Source organism: Alnus glutinosa, chromosome 10, assembly GCF_958979055.1.
Source record: "Alnus glutinosa chromosome 10, dhAlnGlut1.1, whole genome shotgun sequence".
NCBI classification, from domain to species: Eukaryota; Viridiplantae; Streptophyta; class Magnoliopsida; order Fagales; family Betulaceae; genus Alnus; species Alnus glutinosa.
Genome location: NC_084895.1, coordinates 6,948,674 through 6,961,352, shown reverse-complemented (window position 1 = coordinate 6,961,352; position 12,679 = coordinate 6,948,674). Strand labels below are relative to the sequence as shown.

General features: G+C 34.2%; 1 protein-coding gene across 2 annotated transcripts; it reads left to right on the top strand.

The window, feature by feature from the left end:
- Positions 1-5,696: 5,696 nt before the first annotated feature.
- LOC133879679 (GTP cyclohydrolase 1) lies at positions 5,697-11,375 on the top strand. 2 transcript variants are annotated; one of them, XM_062318358.1, is made up of 3 exons: positions 5,697-5,879; positions 6,340-6,603; positions 9,780-11,375. In XM_062318358.1, exons 2-3 carry the CDS (start codon positions 6,390-6,392, stop codon positions 10,970-10,972), a joined length of 1,407 nt encoding a protein of 468 aa, XP_062174342.1. In that variant the 5' UTR covers positions 5,697-5,879; positions 6,340-6,389; the 3' UTR covers positions 10,973-11,375. The 2 variants fall into 2 exon arrangements, with proteins under 2 accessions (XP_062174342.1, XP_062174341.1); XM_062318357.1 differs by having other exon boundaries at positions 5,697-6,239.
- The last annotated feature ends 1,304 nt before the right edge of the window (positions 11,376-12,679 follow it).

Sequence of the window (12,679 nt, the reverse complement as noted above, 5' to 3'; positions counted from 1 at the left end):
ACAACTTTTTTTAAAATCAACCATTGAATATTTAGGGCTTACATGTAGGAAAACAAATCCAATGGTTGATCATAATAAATAAAAAAAAAAAAAAAAAAAAAAAAAAAAAAAAAGTAGTTAGAGTTGTGTAAAAGTTGTGTGAGAATTGTGCAATAAACATTACTTATCTCTTAAAGAAGACAAGGTCTGGTTACACGGCGTCACACTTAGGGGCGGAGGTACTCAAGGGGGCCTGGTCGAGATACGATATGTTTACAACTTCTGTACAACTTCAACAACTTTTTTGTCAAACTAACTATTTGATCTGTTTTTCCTACATGTAGGTGCTACATATCTAATGATTAATTTTTTTTTAAAAAAAAAAGTTGTTGCAATTGTATTGAAGTTGTAGACGTATCATATCTCTTTATTTTTAGGCCTGAAAGTTGTAAATTGTATTAAGAAAAGGAATTTTATGGACCCAACAAACTTAATCAATGCAGCTAATTTTTCCAAAAGAAGACTCATAAATCTTACTCAAATTTGTCATATTAAAAAAAAAGAATCAAATTGAAAGTTTTGTGCTAGGTTAGAGGATCTCCATAAATAGCGAACATGTTTATATATACAAGGTTCTCCTTCTTTTATTTTTTAAGAACACGCTGCCGCTTTATAATATTATGGAAACTTCACTTATCCTTGATCTTTTATTGTATTTGTAATCACTCTTTTAAATTTAAAAAATTCTCAATTTCTTATATCTAGGTTTAAAAAGTTTACAATGTCACATCTCCATAAGAATTTTTTATTAAATCTTAATAGGAACGTTGAATATCCCAAATGCCCCTAAAAAAAAAAAAAAAAAAAAAAAAAAAAAAAAAAAAAGTGAAGCTTTTCTGGTTACCCACAGTGCATGACTTTTTTTTTTAATAATAATAATAATAATTGTTTTTAAATTTTAAATTATTTAATTAAGGTAATTTTAATTTTATAATTTTTACAAGGATATAAAGGACATCTCACTCATCAACCATTTGAATTAACCCTAAATTCTAATGGTAGGCAGGACATTGTAAACTTTTGAAAAAATATGACTTGATATTGAGAGTTTTTAAAATTTAAGAGAATTAGTAAAAGCAAAATTTTTCATAGAAAAAAAAATACATAACCCCTTCAAACTACCACCTCATTGTTAATGTCTCTCCAAACTACTAAAAAAATGCCAATGTCCCCCCTAATGACAAAAATACCCTTCATAAAATTATTATAATTTTTTTATAAAAAAAAAAAAAAAAACTTAATTTTTTTTTTTAAAAAAAAATCTATTAATAACAAAAATATATACAAAAAAAAAACTAAAAATAAAAAATAATTTTCAGTTATTTTTTCGTTTGTTTGTTTTTTTAAAAAAATTAAATAAAATAAAATAAATCGTTCTTTTTCTTTTTTTTTTTGTAAAATATTTTCTCTTTTCTTTTTTCTTTTTTTGTTTCTTCATTAATTTTTTTTAATTTGTTTTTTAAAAAATATTTTTTAGTTTTTAGTTTTTAATTTTAGTTTTTTTCATATTTATAAAGACATTTTTGTCTTATTGAAAAAATTTTAGAGCTATTTTTATCTTTTTGTTAGTCTTATAGGGACATTAATATTTTTTTTTGATAATTTGAAGTAAAAAATTGACCATCGATAGTTTGACGAGAATATAAGTATTATGTTTTCCTTTTTTATAATATTTATTTAAGCTTCTTCGGTATAGTTATTAAAAAGTACGATAGATGCACGTGTAGAATCTGAACATTATTTCTATTACTTAATTAAAAAAAAAAAAAAAAAAAAAAAAAAAAAAAAAAATCTGAACATTATTCAAATTAGTGGGAAAATATTTTTTAAAATGGACGCAATATTTTAACTTTGGAAACCCTCGTTAAGAAATGATGGGTTGCAGATAAGTGATATATGTGTAGGCTGTGTACTATGTTACTGTGTAGGCTAATTAGGGCTGAAAAGATAGGCAAATAATAGCCATTCAAATTCATTATCTGTAAATGTGAATGCGGTTAGCAAAATTTATTATTTTTATGTGCAGATATGAATAACGATTTTTAGATATGCAGACGTGGTTAATAATATATTGTATATATTTAATTAAATTCATTAAAATTATGTTGTTTTTGTGTTATCTCATATGTGAATAGTAATTTTTCAAAAAAAAATTCATTTATCCACTATAAATAGATAATGCATGAAGCTAAATAATATATCAATTGAAAATTTCATGGCAAAATTAGTAAGTGTGATCTAAATAATGGAAAATGCTTGCTAGGGGACACTCATCCGTCCCCAGCATCCATTTATAATAAAAAACAATTTTTTTTATTAAAAAGAGACTCATAGAGGATGGATGAGTGTCCACTGGCCTGTTCACTAAACCCCTTTCTCCCTTCCTTCCCCTCCACTCATTTTTTCCTGTTTGTGTCGATACGGGATGATCAAACTACTGAATGGTAGAAGCCAACATTTTACTTTATTCCCATTTTACCCCAGCATTTCAGTTTATTCCCTTGTTTTTGTTCTTCATATTAAAAGGTTGAGGGTAAAATGGGAATAGGCTAAAATGTTGGCTTCTTCAAGAAGCCAACATTTATTTCTATTCCCATTTTACCCCTAACCTTTCAATTTATTACTATTTTTTTTTTCATTTTTTATATTCAAAGACCGGGGTAAAATGAGAATACAAAATAAATGTTGAATTTTTTTGCAGACTTCACACTTTTCCGTACTGACACAAATAGGAAAGAATGATTGGAGGGGAGGGGAAAGGGGGTAGTGAACGGGGCAGTGTTCAACTATAAATAATGCATTTTTCTATTTACTAGAAACATGAATTACAATTTGTAGGTCCAAAATGTTTTTTTACCTCATATGCGAATAGCGAATAATAACCGTAATTAATAATCGCGCAGATACAGATAATAATAACATAATGCAAATACAAATACCTAAAAATAATAGTCATATTATGCAAATAAAAATATTACTAATAACGACCTCCGCATCAGCATTTTACCCTATCATACATGCTTCACTTGGCTCGTTGCATTTAACGTGTAGGCCGGCAAATAATCATCCCTAAACAACAACAAAAAGTAACCGACTACCAAATAATCATCCCTTGTCTGCTTGTCAGAGAGTACGAGGAGTTTAATGTCTTATGAGATGGGTTATGCATGTGTATTGTGTTACTGTTTATTGTAGGCTTTCATTGGCTCATTGCATCTTAAAATAGATGGTTTGAACAATAAATTTTAAAGAAAAATTGCACTGCATCTAATTAATGCCCATTTTCTCAATGGTAAGTTGCTTTTTATTTTTATCAAGGGGATCACAATATAATACATCATCATTATCATTTTGATATATTCAATACTTTTATAGATTTTCAATTGCAAAATCTCGATTGTAGATTTGGTGAACCGGCAATAGGAGTACTCTTGACACTTAGTTCAGTTATAGATCAAAAGGATGCCTAAAATTTTTTTAGCATTGATTATATATGTAGTCTTGTGAAGAAGTACAATCATTTTGATTCTTCTGAGTAGGCGAAAATTAATTTGAGATTCCAATTGAAGCATTTTGAACTTGATGTGTTTAATCATCCAAAATTTAAAAAACTGCCTTCCATCAGAATTATGTCGATAATTGATAAAGACACGAAAATTGGAGACTTAAATTTTAATGATAGATTGATTCATTTTGTTTTAATCCTTCCAGTGTCTACAACAACTACTGAATGAGCATTTTTAGTTATGAAAGTTCTTAAAACAAGAATTCGTACAAAAAAATAGAGGATGAGTTCTTTTTTTTTTTTTTTTCAAATAATGTAGTTGTCTATATTGAAATGAAAATTTCTGAGAACTTCAATTCATATTTCATACTTGATGATCTTGTGTTCTCTAAGAGAGTGTATAATGTAATTTTAGACGATGAGTACTATACACATTTCCATGTGTTTACTCCCAAGTATTTACTCTTTGACATGATAATAAAAATCACTATTTTACGAAGTATGATCAATATGCTTTCAGTGATACACATATAATTTCTATTTTGAATTGTGTTTACCATCTAATATATATCTTGTCATTTTATTTTATTATTTAGTTCGGCCCTGTCTAATACAAATTTCTTGCTGGCAAATGACAATACAAAATCACCCCAGAAGGGATTAGGATTTCTTCAAATTTTTTGTTTGAGGTGATTATCTCAAATTCAAACAGAAAATTTTTTAATTTCACAAGAAGATTCCACCTGGCAAAAGGTATGACTTTTCAGAGTCAGTGATGCCCTGTCACATAATTTTGGTTGGATAAGTTTTATTTATAGTATTTTGTCTATAATGGTTTGAGTCGTTTGTTGGCTCAGGTTTGGGGTATACACCTCTATGGTGGTGACTTATGTACACTTCTATGGTAGTTTTTGTATACACCTTTTATAGTGGCTTGTGATGAACCTTTCTCTTGATTAATAAAAATTAATCTTTCTTTCAAAAAAAAAAAAAAAAAAAAACAACCTTGTCCGTTCCGTTCCTCATCAAGAACATCTACACGTGGCATAGATTGCCTTGGCTACAGAGGACAAAAATGGCCCTTGATCCAACGGTAGAAGTATCGACTATCAAGTATCAAGTATCGGTCCATGTTAGATCCGCGATGTACGGGCGATACATCTCGTTAAGCATATTCCCCTGGGTGGGTTGGTGGTATGTACCATTCACTCCCCTACCTCCTCAACTTTACCCGACTTCGATCTCTTGGTGGTTGGGTCCCGCTCCTCCTTAGTCCTAACCTTTACTTTGCGTCAAACCGCACCCACCCCCACATGTTCCGGTGTGAATTAACATGGGCGGAAAATTTAATACGAATTTAATACAAAATTAATATAAAAAAATTAAAAAATTTAATTTATTTAATTAAATAAGTTGAGTTAAAATTAATATATATAATTTTATACGTATCAAGTCTCACACACAGCATAAGATGGGCAAGTTTTTACACAAGCTGCAATCTCGACATGAAAATTAGTACTTACTAAGTTATAGTTAAGACTATGACCTATTTAATTAAACGAATCGAATTTCGATTAACTTATATAGGCTTATATTTATGTTTTAAAATAATAAAAAACTAATGTTTCGTCTGTTTCGACCTAAACTATTTTCTATTTGAAAATATTTTCAACAAAATCATTTTTTATGATTTCCCTTAAAATATTTTTCGATGTTTAGTTTGTAAAAAAAATCACCGACAACGAAAAACGACTGGCGATATTGGTCGGAATCCAGTGGCACTGGCCAAATTCCGACCATTGTGCCGCCATATTTCGGTCAGTGTTATCAGAATATAGCACAGTTGTCAGATTCCAACGATCAGATCTCGAAATCCAGAGACTTTAGGCGACATATTCAGGTTACCAACAAACTTCAATGGTCAGTGATGACGAATTCTCACAAACATGCTTGTAAAAATAAAAAATTTAAATTCAAAAAATAATTTATAATTTTGAAACTGTAAATTATTTTTCAAAATTTAAATAAACATTTTGCCAAACTGAAAATGATTTCGATCTAACATCATTTTTAGTTCCATCAATTTTACGTCCGAACAAATACACCATCACAAATTGTCACCAATACATCTCTCTTTGAAACGCTACCTCACGTCCCCGGATGGTCGTATCTATATAAGAGAACTCAGACAACGAAAGCAAAAAGTGAGAGTGTACCGACCCAGATCGTCCGCTCTCGTACAAAACCACACCCACTACTCTTCTTCTTGTGGGTGCAAGTGGGTCCACATTTCGATGAGGGAAACCTAAGAATCCACACATTCCAAAGATCAGCGGTAACCATACGTTTCTCTTCACGAACTCAGCCATCCCTTCCGCCTCTTTTAAACTCATTTTCTTCTTGTCTTTGTTTGATCCGTGTGTCCCATTTGCGTCTTGCTCTTCTTCTGGGTAGCTTAGATTTTGGATGTTTGTATTGATTCTATACCGGGACTCCTGCCTATTTGGGTTTGGTTTGGATTCTTTGTGATACAGTAGCTCAAGTTTTGGATATTCTTATTGATTCGTTACTGGGTTTTTGGTTGTTTAGAGGGTTCGAATTGTATTCTGCGTGACCCACCTTTCCTTTCGCTCTTCTTCTTCATCTGGGTGTCCCAAATTTTGAACTTTCTGATTGATTTATTGATTTTTATGTGGTAATCCGTGACTGTTCTTAGTTTTGCTCTTGCTCTTCATCTGGGTGCCTACGATTTGATTTTTTTTTGCCCTGATTCATTGCTGGCTTTTGGTTCTTAGGAAGGTTTGGTATCTGGGTCGGGGTTATTTGTGGGATTTGTGGTCTGTCAATGGGCGCTTTGGATGAGGGACACTTGGATGTGGAACTTGAGAATGGAGTGAAACTGGGTTGCATTGAGCTGGGATTTGAGGAAGAGCCAGAGACTATTGCCATTAAGGATGCTGTGAAAGTTCTATTGCAGGGTTTAGGGGAGGATATTAACAGAGAAGGTCTCCGGAAGACCCCTCTTCGGGTCGCCAAGGCCCTTCGAGAGGGAACCAGAGGTGGGTTTTTTTTTGGCCATAGCCTTGTTTAACTGTCTCTATATTCATAACAGCTTATTTAGTTTTCTTGAGATTTTGGGTGGCTGGAAAGCTGTTGTTTACTAATCAAAGATAGTCAACGGTCAACATCTTAATATTTTAATGTTAATAATTTAAACTTTGCATGTTGATACATTAATAAGATCGATGTTGGGAACTTAATGGCAAACCAGTATTGATCGATGTTGGGAACTTAACGGCAAACCAATATTGCTGTCTTTGTTTGTTAATGGAAAATATTGACTATTATAGTAGGTGTCTATGCTTTTTCATGCTTTTGTTGCAGTCCTCAACGAATACAGGCATGTCTTTTGATTTATGTTCCTTCTGGCCATATTTCTCGTGAGTGAGTACAAAAAATATGTTCCTTGGTTTATTGGTCCTTCACGGGCTTTCATCTATCCAACTAAAATCAACTAAGCCTTAATCCAATTAAAATGGAGTCAGCTCTACAGACCCTCATCAACTAATCAGCATTGGTCACATGTATTCTTTTCGTCGTTCTATTTCAGTTATAATATTTGTTACCTCCTTATTTGACATACATTCACTAATTCTACCCAGAACATGGGCAAGTAATATCATTTTGATATTTTAACTGTCCTTGTGCGTTCTTCTATGAATTTCAGTGGGGCACTGGTGCTACAAAGTGCTTTCTTGTTACTTCTTTTGTAAATGCCTGCCTAGAATGGTCGTAGTTTGTTTATTGGATGGGAAACCCATGATTTATATGGTAGTTGGTGGACCACTTGCATAACTTATCGAGTAAAGGATCTAGTAGGTTGTGGGTAGCTTTTGCTATCTTTTCCATGCTACTTCCACCTAGAAACGGTGATATGCTTGTATTTTTACTTCCTGGCAAACAGGGGCACCTCTCCTTAATAACTTTTCTGATGCTACCTGTGAAGTGATTGCTATAAAAATATCTAAATAAATATAAAAGGGATTTTGAAAGTTTTGGGGGCGCCCTGGACCACCCAAGACTCCTGGCTGCGCTCCTGCTTCTTATACAATTAAAGATGAATAGCATTATAGCAGGATGCTCAACCTATATCTGGTTCCATTCCGTCTCAACGACAATCGCAGAAATTTTCTTTAGGACCTCAGAAGTATTATATAAGGCTAATTGCTTGTGATACGGCATGCAGAAAAGATGTTTTGATATTTTTGAAAAGGGCTTAAGTCTTGGTTTTGTGGTTTAAATATAATCTGTTAGTAGGTCTGAATGCATTTATCATGGTTTATGCAAGTACTAAATTTTGGGGCACTTGCTTGATATACACAGGTGTAAATTACAGGAATTTGAGCTCTAGAGGCTGCCCATCAAGGCATTTACTTTGAGCCTATCAAAGGCAAATCCTAGTATCACTCATCTTCATAGTCTACTCTATTTGTCAAAGTTACACAAATAACATCTGGTAGTATGAAAATTTTGGATTTCTTGAAGTGTTTTTGACTCATCATTTAAGTCTTGGACACCTGTGCATGTCTTTGTATTTCAGTTGACTGTTTTGTCTTGTATGTAGATTGCAAAGGTTCTAATTCTCAGGATACTACAATAAAACAGGTTTATGAGCACAATGGTGTTCTATTCATGATTTTGACGTATTAGATGTGTCGTCTTTGCCATCAAGTAGGACCTTCTGGAACTAGGTTTTTCATTGTGTAAGTTTGGGGCTTAACCTTACCCTTTGTTCTATAAATTTGGTGACAGAATTAGGGCAAGCTGGGAGCTCTTCCTGTGAGTCCCATGGAAGCTTAGAGAAGGTGACTTTCCTGATTTTAGTGGAAGGAGATAGTAGAAATGTTGTTTAGTAGATTGGATTATCAATTGGAAAAGAGGGCATTGGTATCATACCATCCTTTTTACACTGCAAAGTTGTCATTGTCAACTTGATGGTTAGTTTAAATGAACAGGATCCCCATTTGCTCAATTGGAAAAGAGGGCATTGGTATTATACCATCCTTCTTAAATTACAAAGTTATAATTGTTATCCTGATAGTTAGTTTAATTGTTATCCAGAAGAAAGAATCCAGTATTGATTCTGCTTTATTTAGGCCGTCAGCTTTTAGAGGCCAGTCACCATTACTTTTGTGCTTGCTGCTCTTGTGCAAAGAGAGGTGCTATAACATAAGAAAAAATGCAGTATTGATTCTGCTTTATTTAGGCCGTCGGCTTTTAGGGGCCAGTCACCATTACTTTTGTGCTTGCTGCTGCATTATGCGTTTGAATCATATCCATCTATATGAATACATTTTCAATCTTTTTTCCTTTTCTTTTCTGGCTAGAAGATGCAACTTTTATCATACACGCACGAAGTATACAACTATAATTATGTAATGTGATGGATCTATGTAGGTATAACAAGAAAAATGCCAAGACATTCTTTTGGTATCTGTATTCCTAGAAGAGTTACAAATGTTTAATTTCCGAGTAAATTACCTCGTTTGTCTGTTTTCACATAATAATATCATAGAAATGTCTGATGAACTTCTTTATCTGACATTACATTCCCTAGTGGCAACCTGTTTTGCTTGGCACCTTGTACATCTGAGTTTATCACCAATATCCATCATTTGTGTTCATTCTGATAATTTATGGGGCCACTGAAGGTTAATCAGTTCAATTTGTATAAAATTTATTTTTCATACCATAAAGGTTAATACCATTTACAGTTTAGAAATGACATTTAAATAGTGAATAATTTTTGTAGATTGATACAAAATCTACATTAGGTTTGCAATTGTAAGGGACTTAGGTTTTCAGGAAACGTTTACATTGTTGAATGAGTGATTGCATATTGTTCAATTTTGTTTTCTCGCGGATGAATGACACCAAAATAATGTGCTCTTTTCCTATCCTCTTATAATATTTGGCTTTTGGTGCATTGCTTAAACTCCTGGGTAGTAAGCAGGTTTCTGGTGATGAAAATGGTAATAATAGGCTATTTTGCTGCAAATATGAGATATGAATAAATTTCTCTACGTAAAAAAGAAAGTACACAATATCAATATCGATGTCAGCTAAAATATCTTCTTGAACTAGATATGAATCCATGACTCAAATTATTATCATTTTTTTTTTTTGAAATTGTGACTCGAATTACTTTAAAATACATTATTGTTACTATTTTTAGGTTATAGACAAACGGTAAAGGAAATTGTCCAAGGTGCTTTATTCCCTGAAGCTGGTCTGGATAATGGAGTTGGTCATGCTGGAGGTGCAGGTGGACTCGTGATTGTTCGAGACCTTGATCTCTTCTCATACTGTGAGTCATGCTTGCTTCCATTCCAGGTGAAGTGTCATGTAGGTTATGTGCCTTCTGGTCAACGAGTTGTAGGCTTAAGTAAGCTCTCCCGAGTAGCTGATGTATTTGCCAAACGACTCCAAGATCCACAGCGGCTGGCCGACGAAGTTTGTTCAGCTTTGCACCATGGTATCAAGCCGGCAGGTGTTGCTGTCATTCTCCAATGTTTTCACATCCATTTCCCTAACCTGGAATCTGTCTTTCTTGACTCAAATCACCAAGGATGGGTAAAGGTTCTGGTTTCTTCGGGTTCAGGGGTTTTTGAAAATGATAATGCAGAAGCGTGGGGTGATTTTTTGAGTCTTCTGAAATTTAGAGGCATAAATGTGGAGAAAGCCTGTAGAAGACACTCAAGCGATCAATGTTGGTGCCCATCCCAATCTTCTTCAAGTGAGAAAACTTCCTCCAACAATGGAGCAGCCAATCCGGGAATGGTTACCGCAGTAGCTTCAATTCTCAGGTCTCTGGGTGAGGACCCATTAAGGAAAGAGCTCTTAGCAACTCCTTGTCGCTTTGTGAAGTGGCTTATGAACTTTCAAAACAATAATTTGGAGATGAAGCTGAATGGCTTTGTTTGTGGTGGGATGGATCTTCTAAAACCTAATGGGGAAGTCACCCCGAGTGAAAAACAGATTCATTCTGAGCTGAACTTGTCATGTTGGTCTCAGTGTGAGCATCATTTACTTCCTTTTCATGGGGTTGTGCATGTAGGATACTTTTGTACCGAGGGACTCAATCCCATTGGAAAATCCCTGTTACAGTCGATAGTACATTTTTATGGTTGCAAGCTTCAAGTTCAGGAAAGACTCACCAGGCAGATTGCAGAGACTGTTTCATCACTGTTAGGTGGAGATGTGATAGTAGTTGTAGAGGCTAACCACACCTGTATGATCTCTAGAGGGATTGAGAAGATTGGAAGTAGCACGGCTACAATTGCTGTATTGGGTCAATTTTCAACTGACCCTGCTGCGAGGGCTATGTTTTTGCAGAGCATTCCAAACACTTATACTACTGGAGGATGATGATTCTTTCCAACTCAAACTCGTGTTTCTTGTCTCAGGTATAGATTCTCTCATTTCTTTGCCTTTCTTGGCAGTGGTGCAGGCATCATGACAGGGATAAGTTTTGAGGGATTTTCTCAAAAGATGGCTTGAAGACAATGTGGCTCGCTCAAGTTTTGTGTTAGTGGTGCAGAGAATTTGCACTTGAATTGGAAATGGTATGATTTTGAGAATCTTAGGATTTCAATTATTATTATTTTTTCCATATTAATGTTTGTAGCATAAACCCTTCAAAAGAAAATTTTCAAGGGGATGTCATTGTTTCCATGATTAATTTTTTATACAACTCTTTCCAACAAACAGGATCGATTCATACCAGTATGATAATTAAAGAAGAATTTATATCAGTGTTTACTTTTCTTACTCTGTTACTGCTATTTCTGCTGTACATGAGTTAATCAATATTTACTTTATACCAAAAGCACATTGTATTGAACCTCTGAGATACATAATGTACCTGACGAAAAAACTGCATGCATGCGGAAATGGCACTCAACATTTGAACCGGAGAGGATCCGGTTAGTTTTACTTGAGGGGCAAAATTGTTCATAAAAATGTGAAAGGACAATTTTATCCCTCAAATAACACTATCTGGATACTCAAATGAACTGGAGAGTATCCAAATGCACATTTTTCAGATTTGACTTATGCGGAAATGGTGCCATGCCATCCACTCACCTGGCAACAACCACGACCCACAAACATCCAAATTCCAACCACCAACACTCTTGACAGTTTTGTCTTCCATCCAATGTATGCAAGTATAGCATACCACCACGGTCCTCTTTCAGTAGGCAATTGTATGAATGAGTTAGCTTTGTGGGTTAGGCTTATAAGCCATCTTTTCCTATTTAGCTCCATAGTGTCATTTCTTTCTTTACCCATTTCCCTTGGTATTGCATAGAAAAAGAAATGGGATTGTCTTACATCGGCCAAGGAGCGGGAGATTGATGGATTTATAAACACCACGGGTTCTCTTCCAATCAGCAATTGCTTGGCTCGGGCACCTTTATAGATCCCGCCAATAAACTATTTTTTCCTATTCAGCTCCATAGTGTCATTTCTCCCCTTACCCAATCCTCTTGGTATTGTGTAAAAAAGGAAATGGACTTTTACCATGTTGGCCAAGAACCGGGAGATGGATAAGTTTATAAGCACGGGTACCCTTCCAATCAGCAATTTTCTAGATGGGGTATCTTTGTAGGCCTCACTTATAAGCCATTTTCTCCTATTGAGTTTCGTTGTGTCATTTCTCTTTTAGTCAACAATTGCCTGAATGGGATATCTTCGTGGATCTCACTTAAAATCATTCTTCTCCTGCCTGAATGGGGTATCTTTGTGGATCCCGCTTAAAATTATTCTTCTCCTATTCAGCTCTGTATTGCCGTTTCTCCCCATACCCATTTCCCTTGGTATTGCATAGAAAAAGAAATGAGATTGTCCCACATCGGCCAAGTAGTGGGAGATAAATGAGTTTTTAAGCACCATGAGTTTTCTTTTGGTTAACAGTTGCTTGGATGGAATATCTTTGTAGATCTCACTTATAAGCCTTTCTTTTCCTATTCAGCTCCGTAGTGCCATTTCTCCCCTTACCCATTCACCTTCATATTGCGTTAAAAAAAAAAAAAAAAAAAAAAAAAAAAACCCATGTCAAGCTTGTGCTTTTTT

What these genes read in the sequence shown, in the direction of transcription:
- LOC133879679 (XM_062318358.1), top strand. Translation starts at nt 6,390, where the DNA reads ATGGGCGCTTTGGATGAGGGACACTTGGATGTGGAACTTGAGAATGGA. An exon ending in CCTTCGAGAGGGAACCAGAG is followed by an intron (nt 6,604 to 9,779) that starts GTGGGTTTTTTT and finishes TACTATTTTTAG; the next exon opens with GTTATAGACAAACGGTAAAG.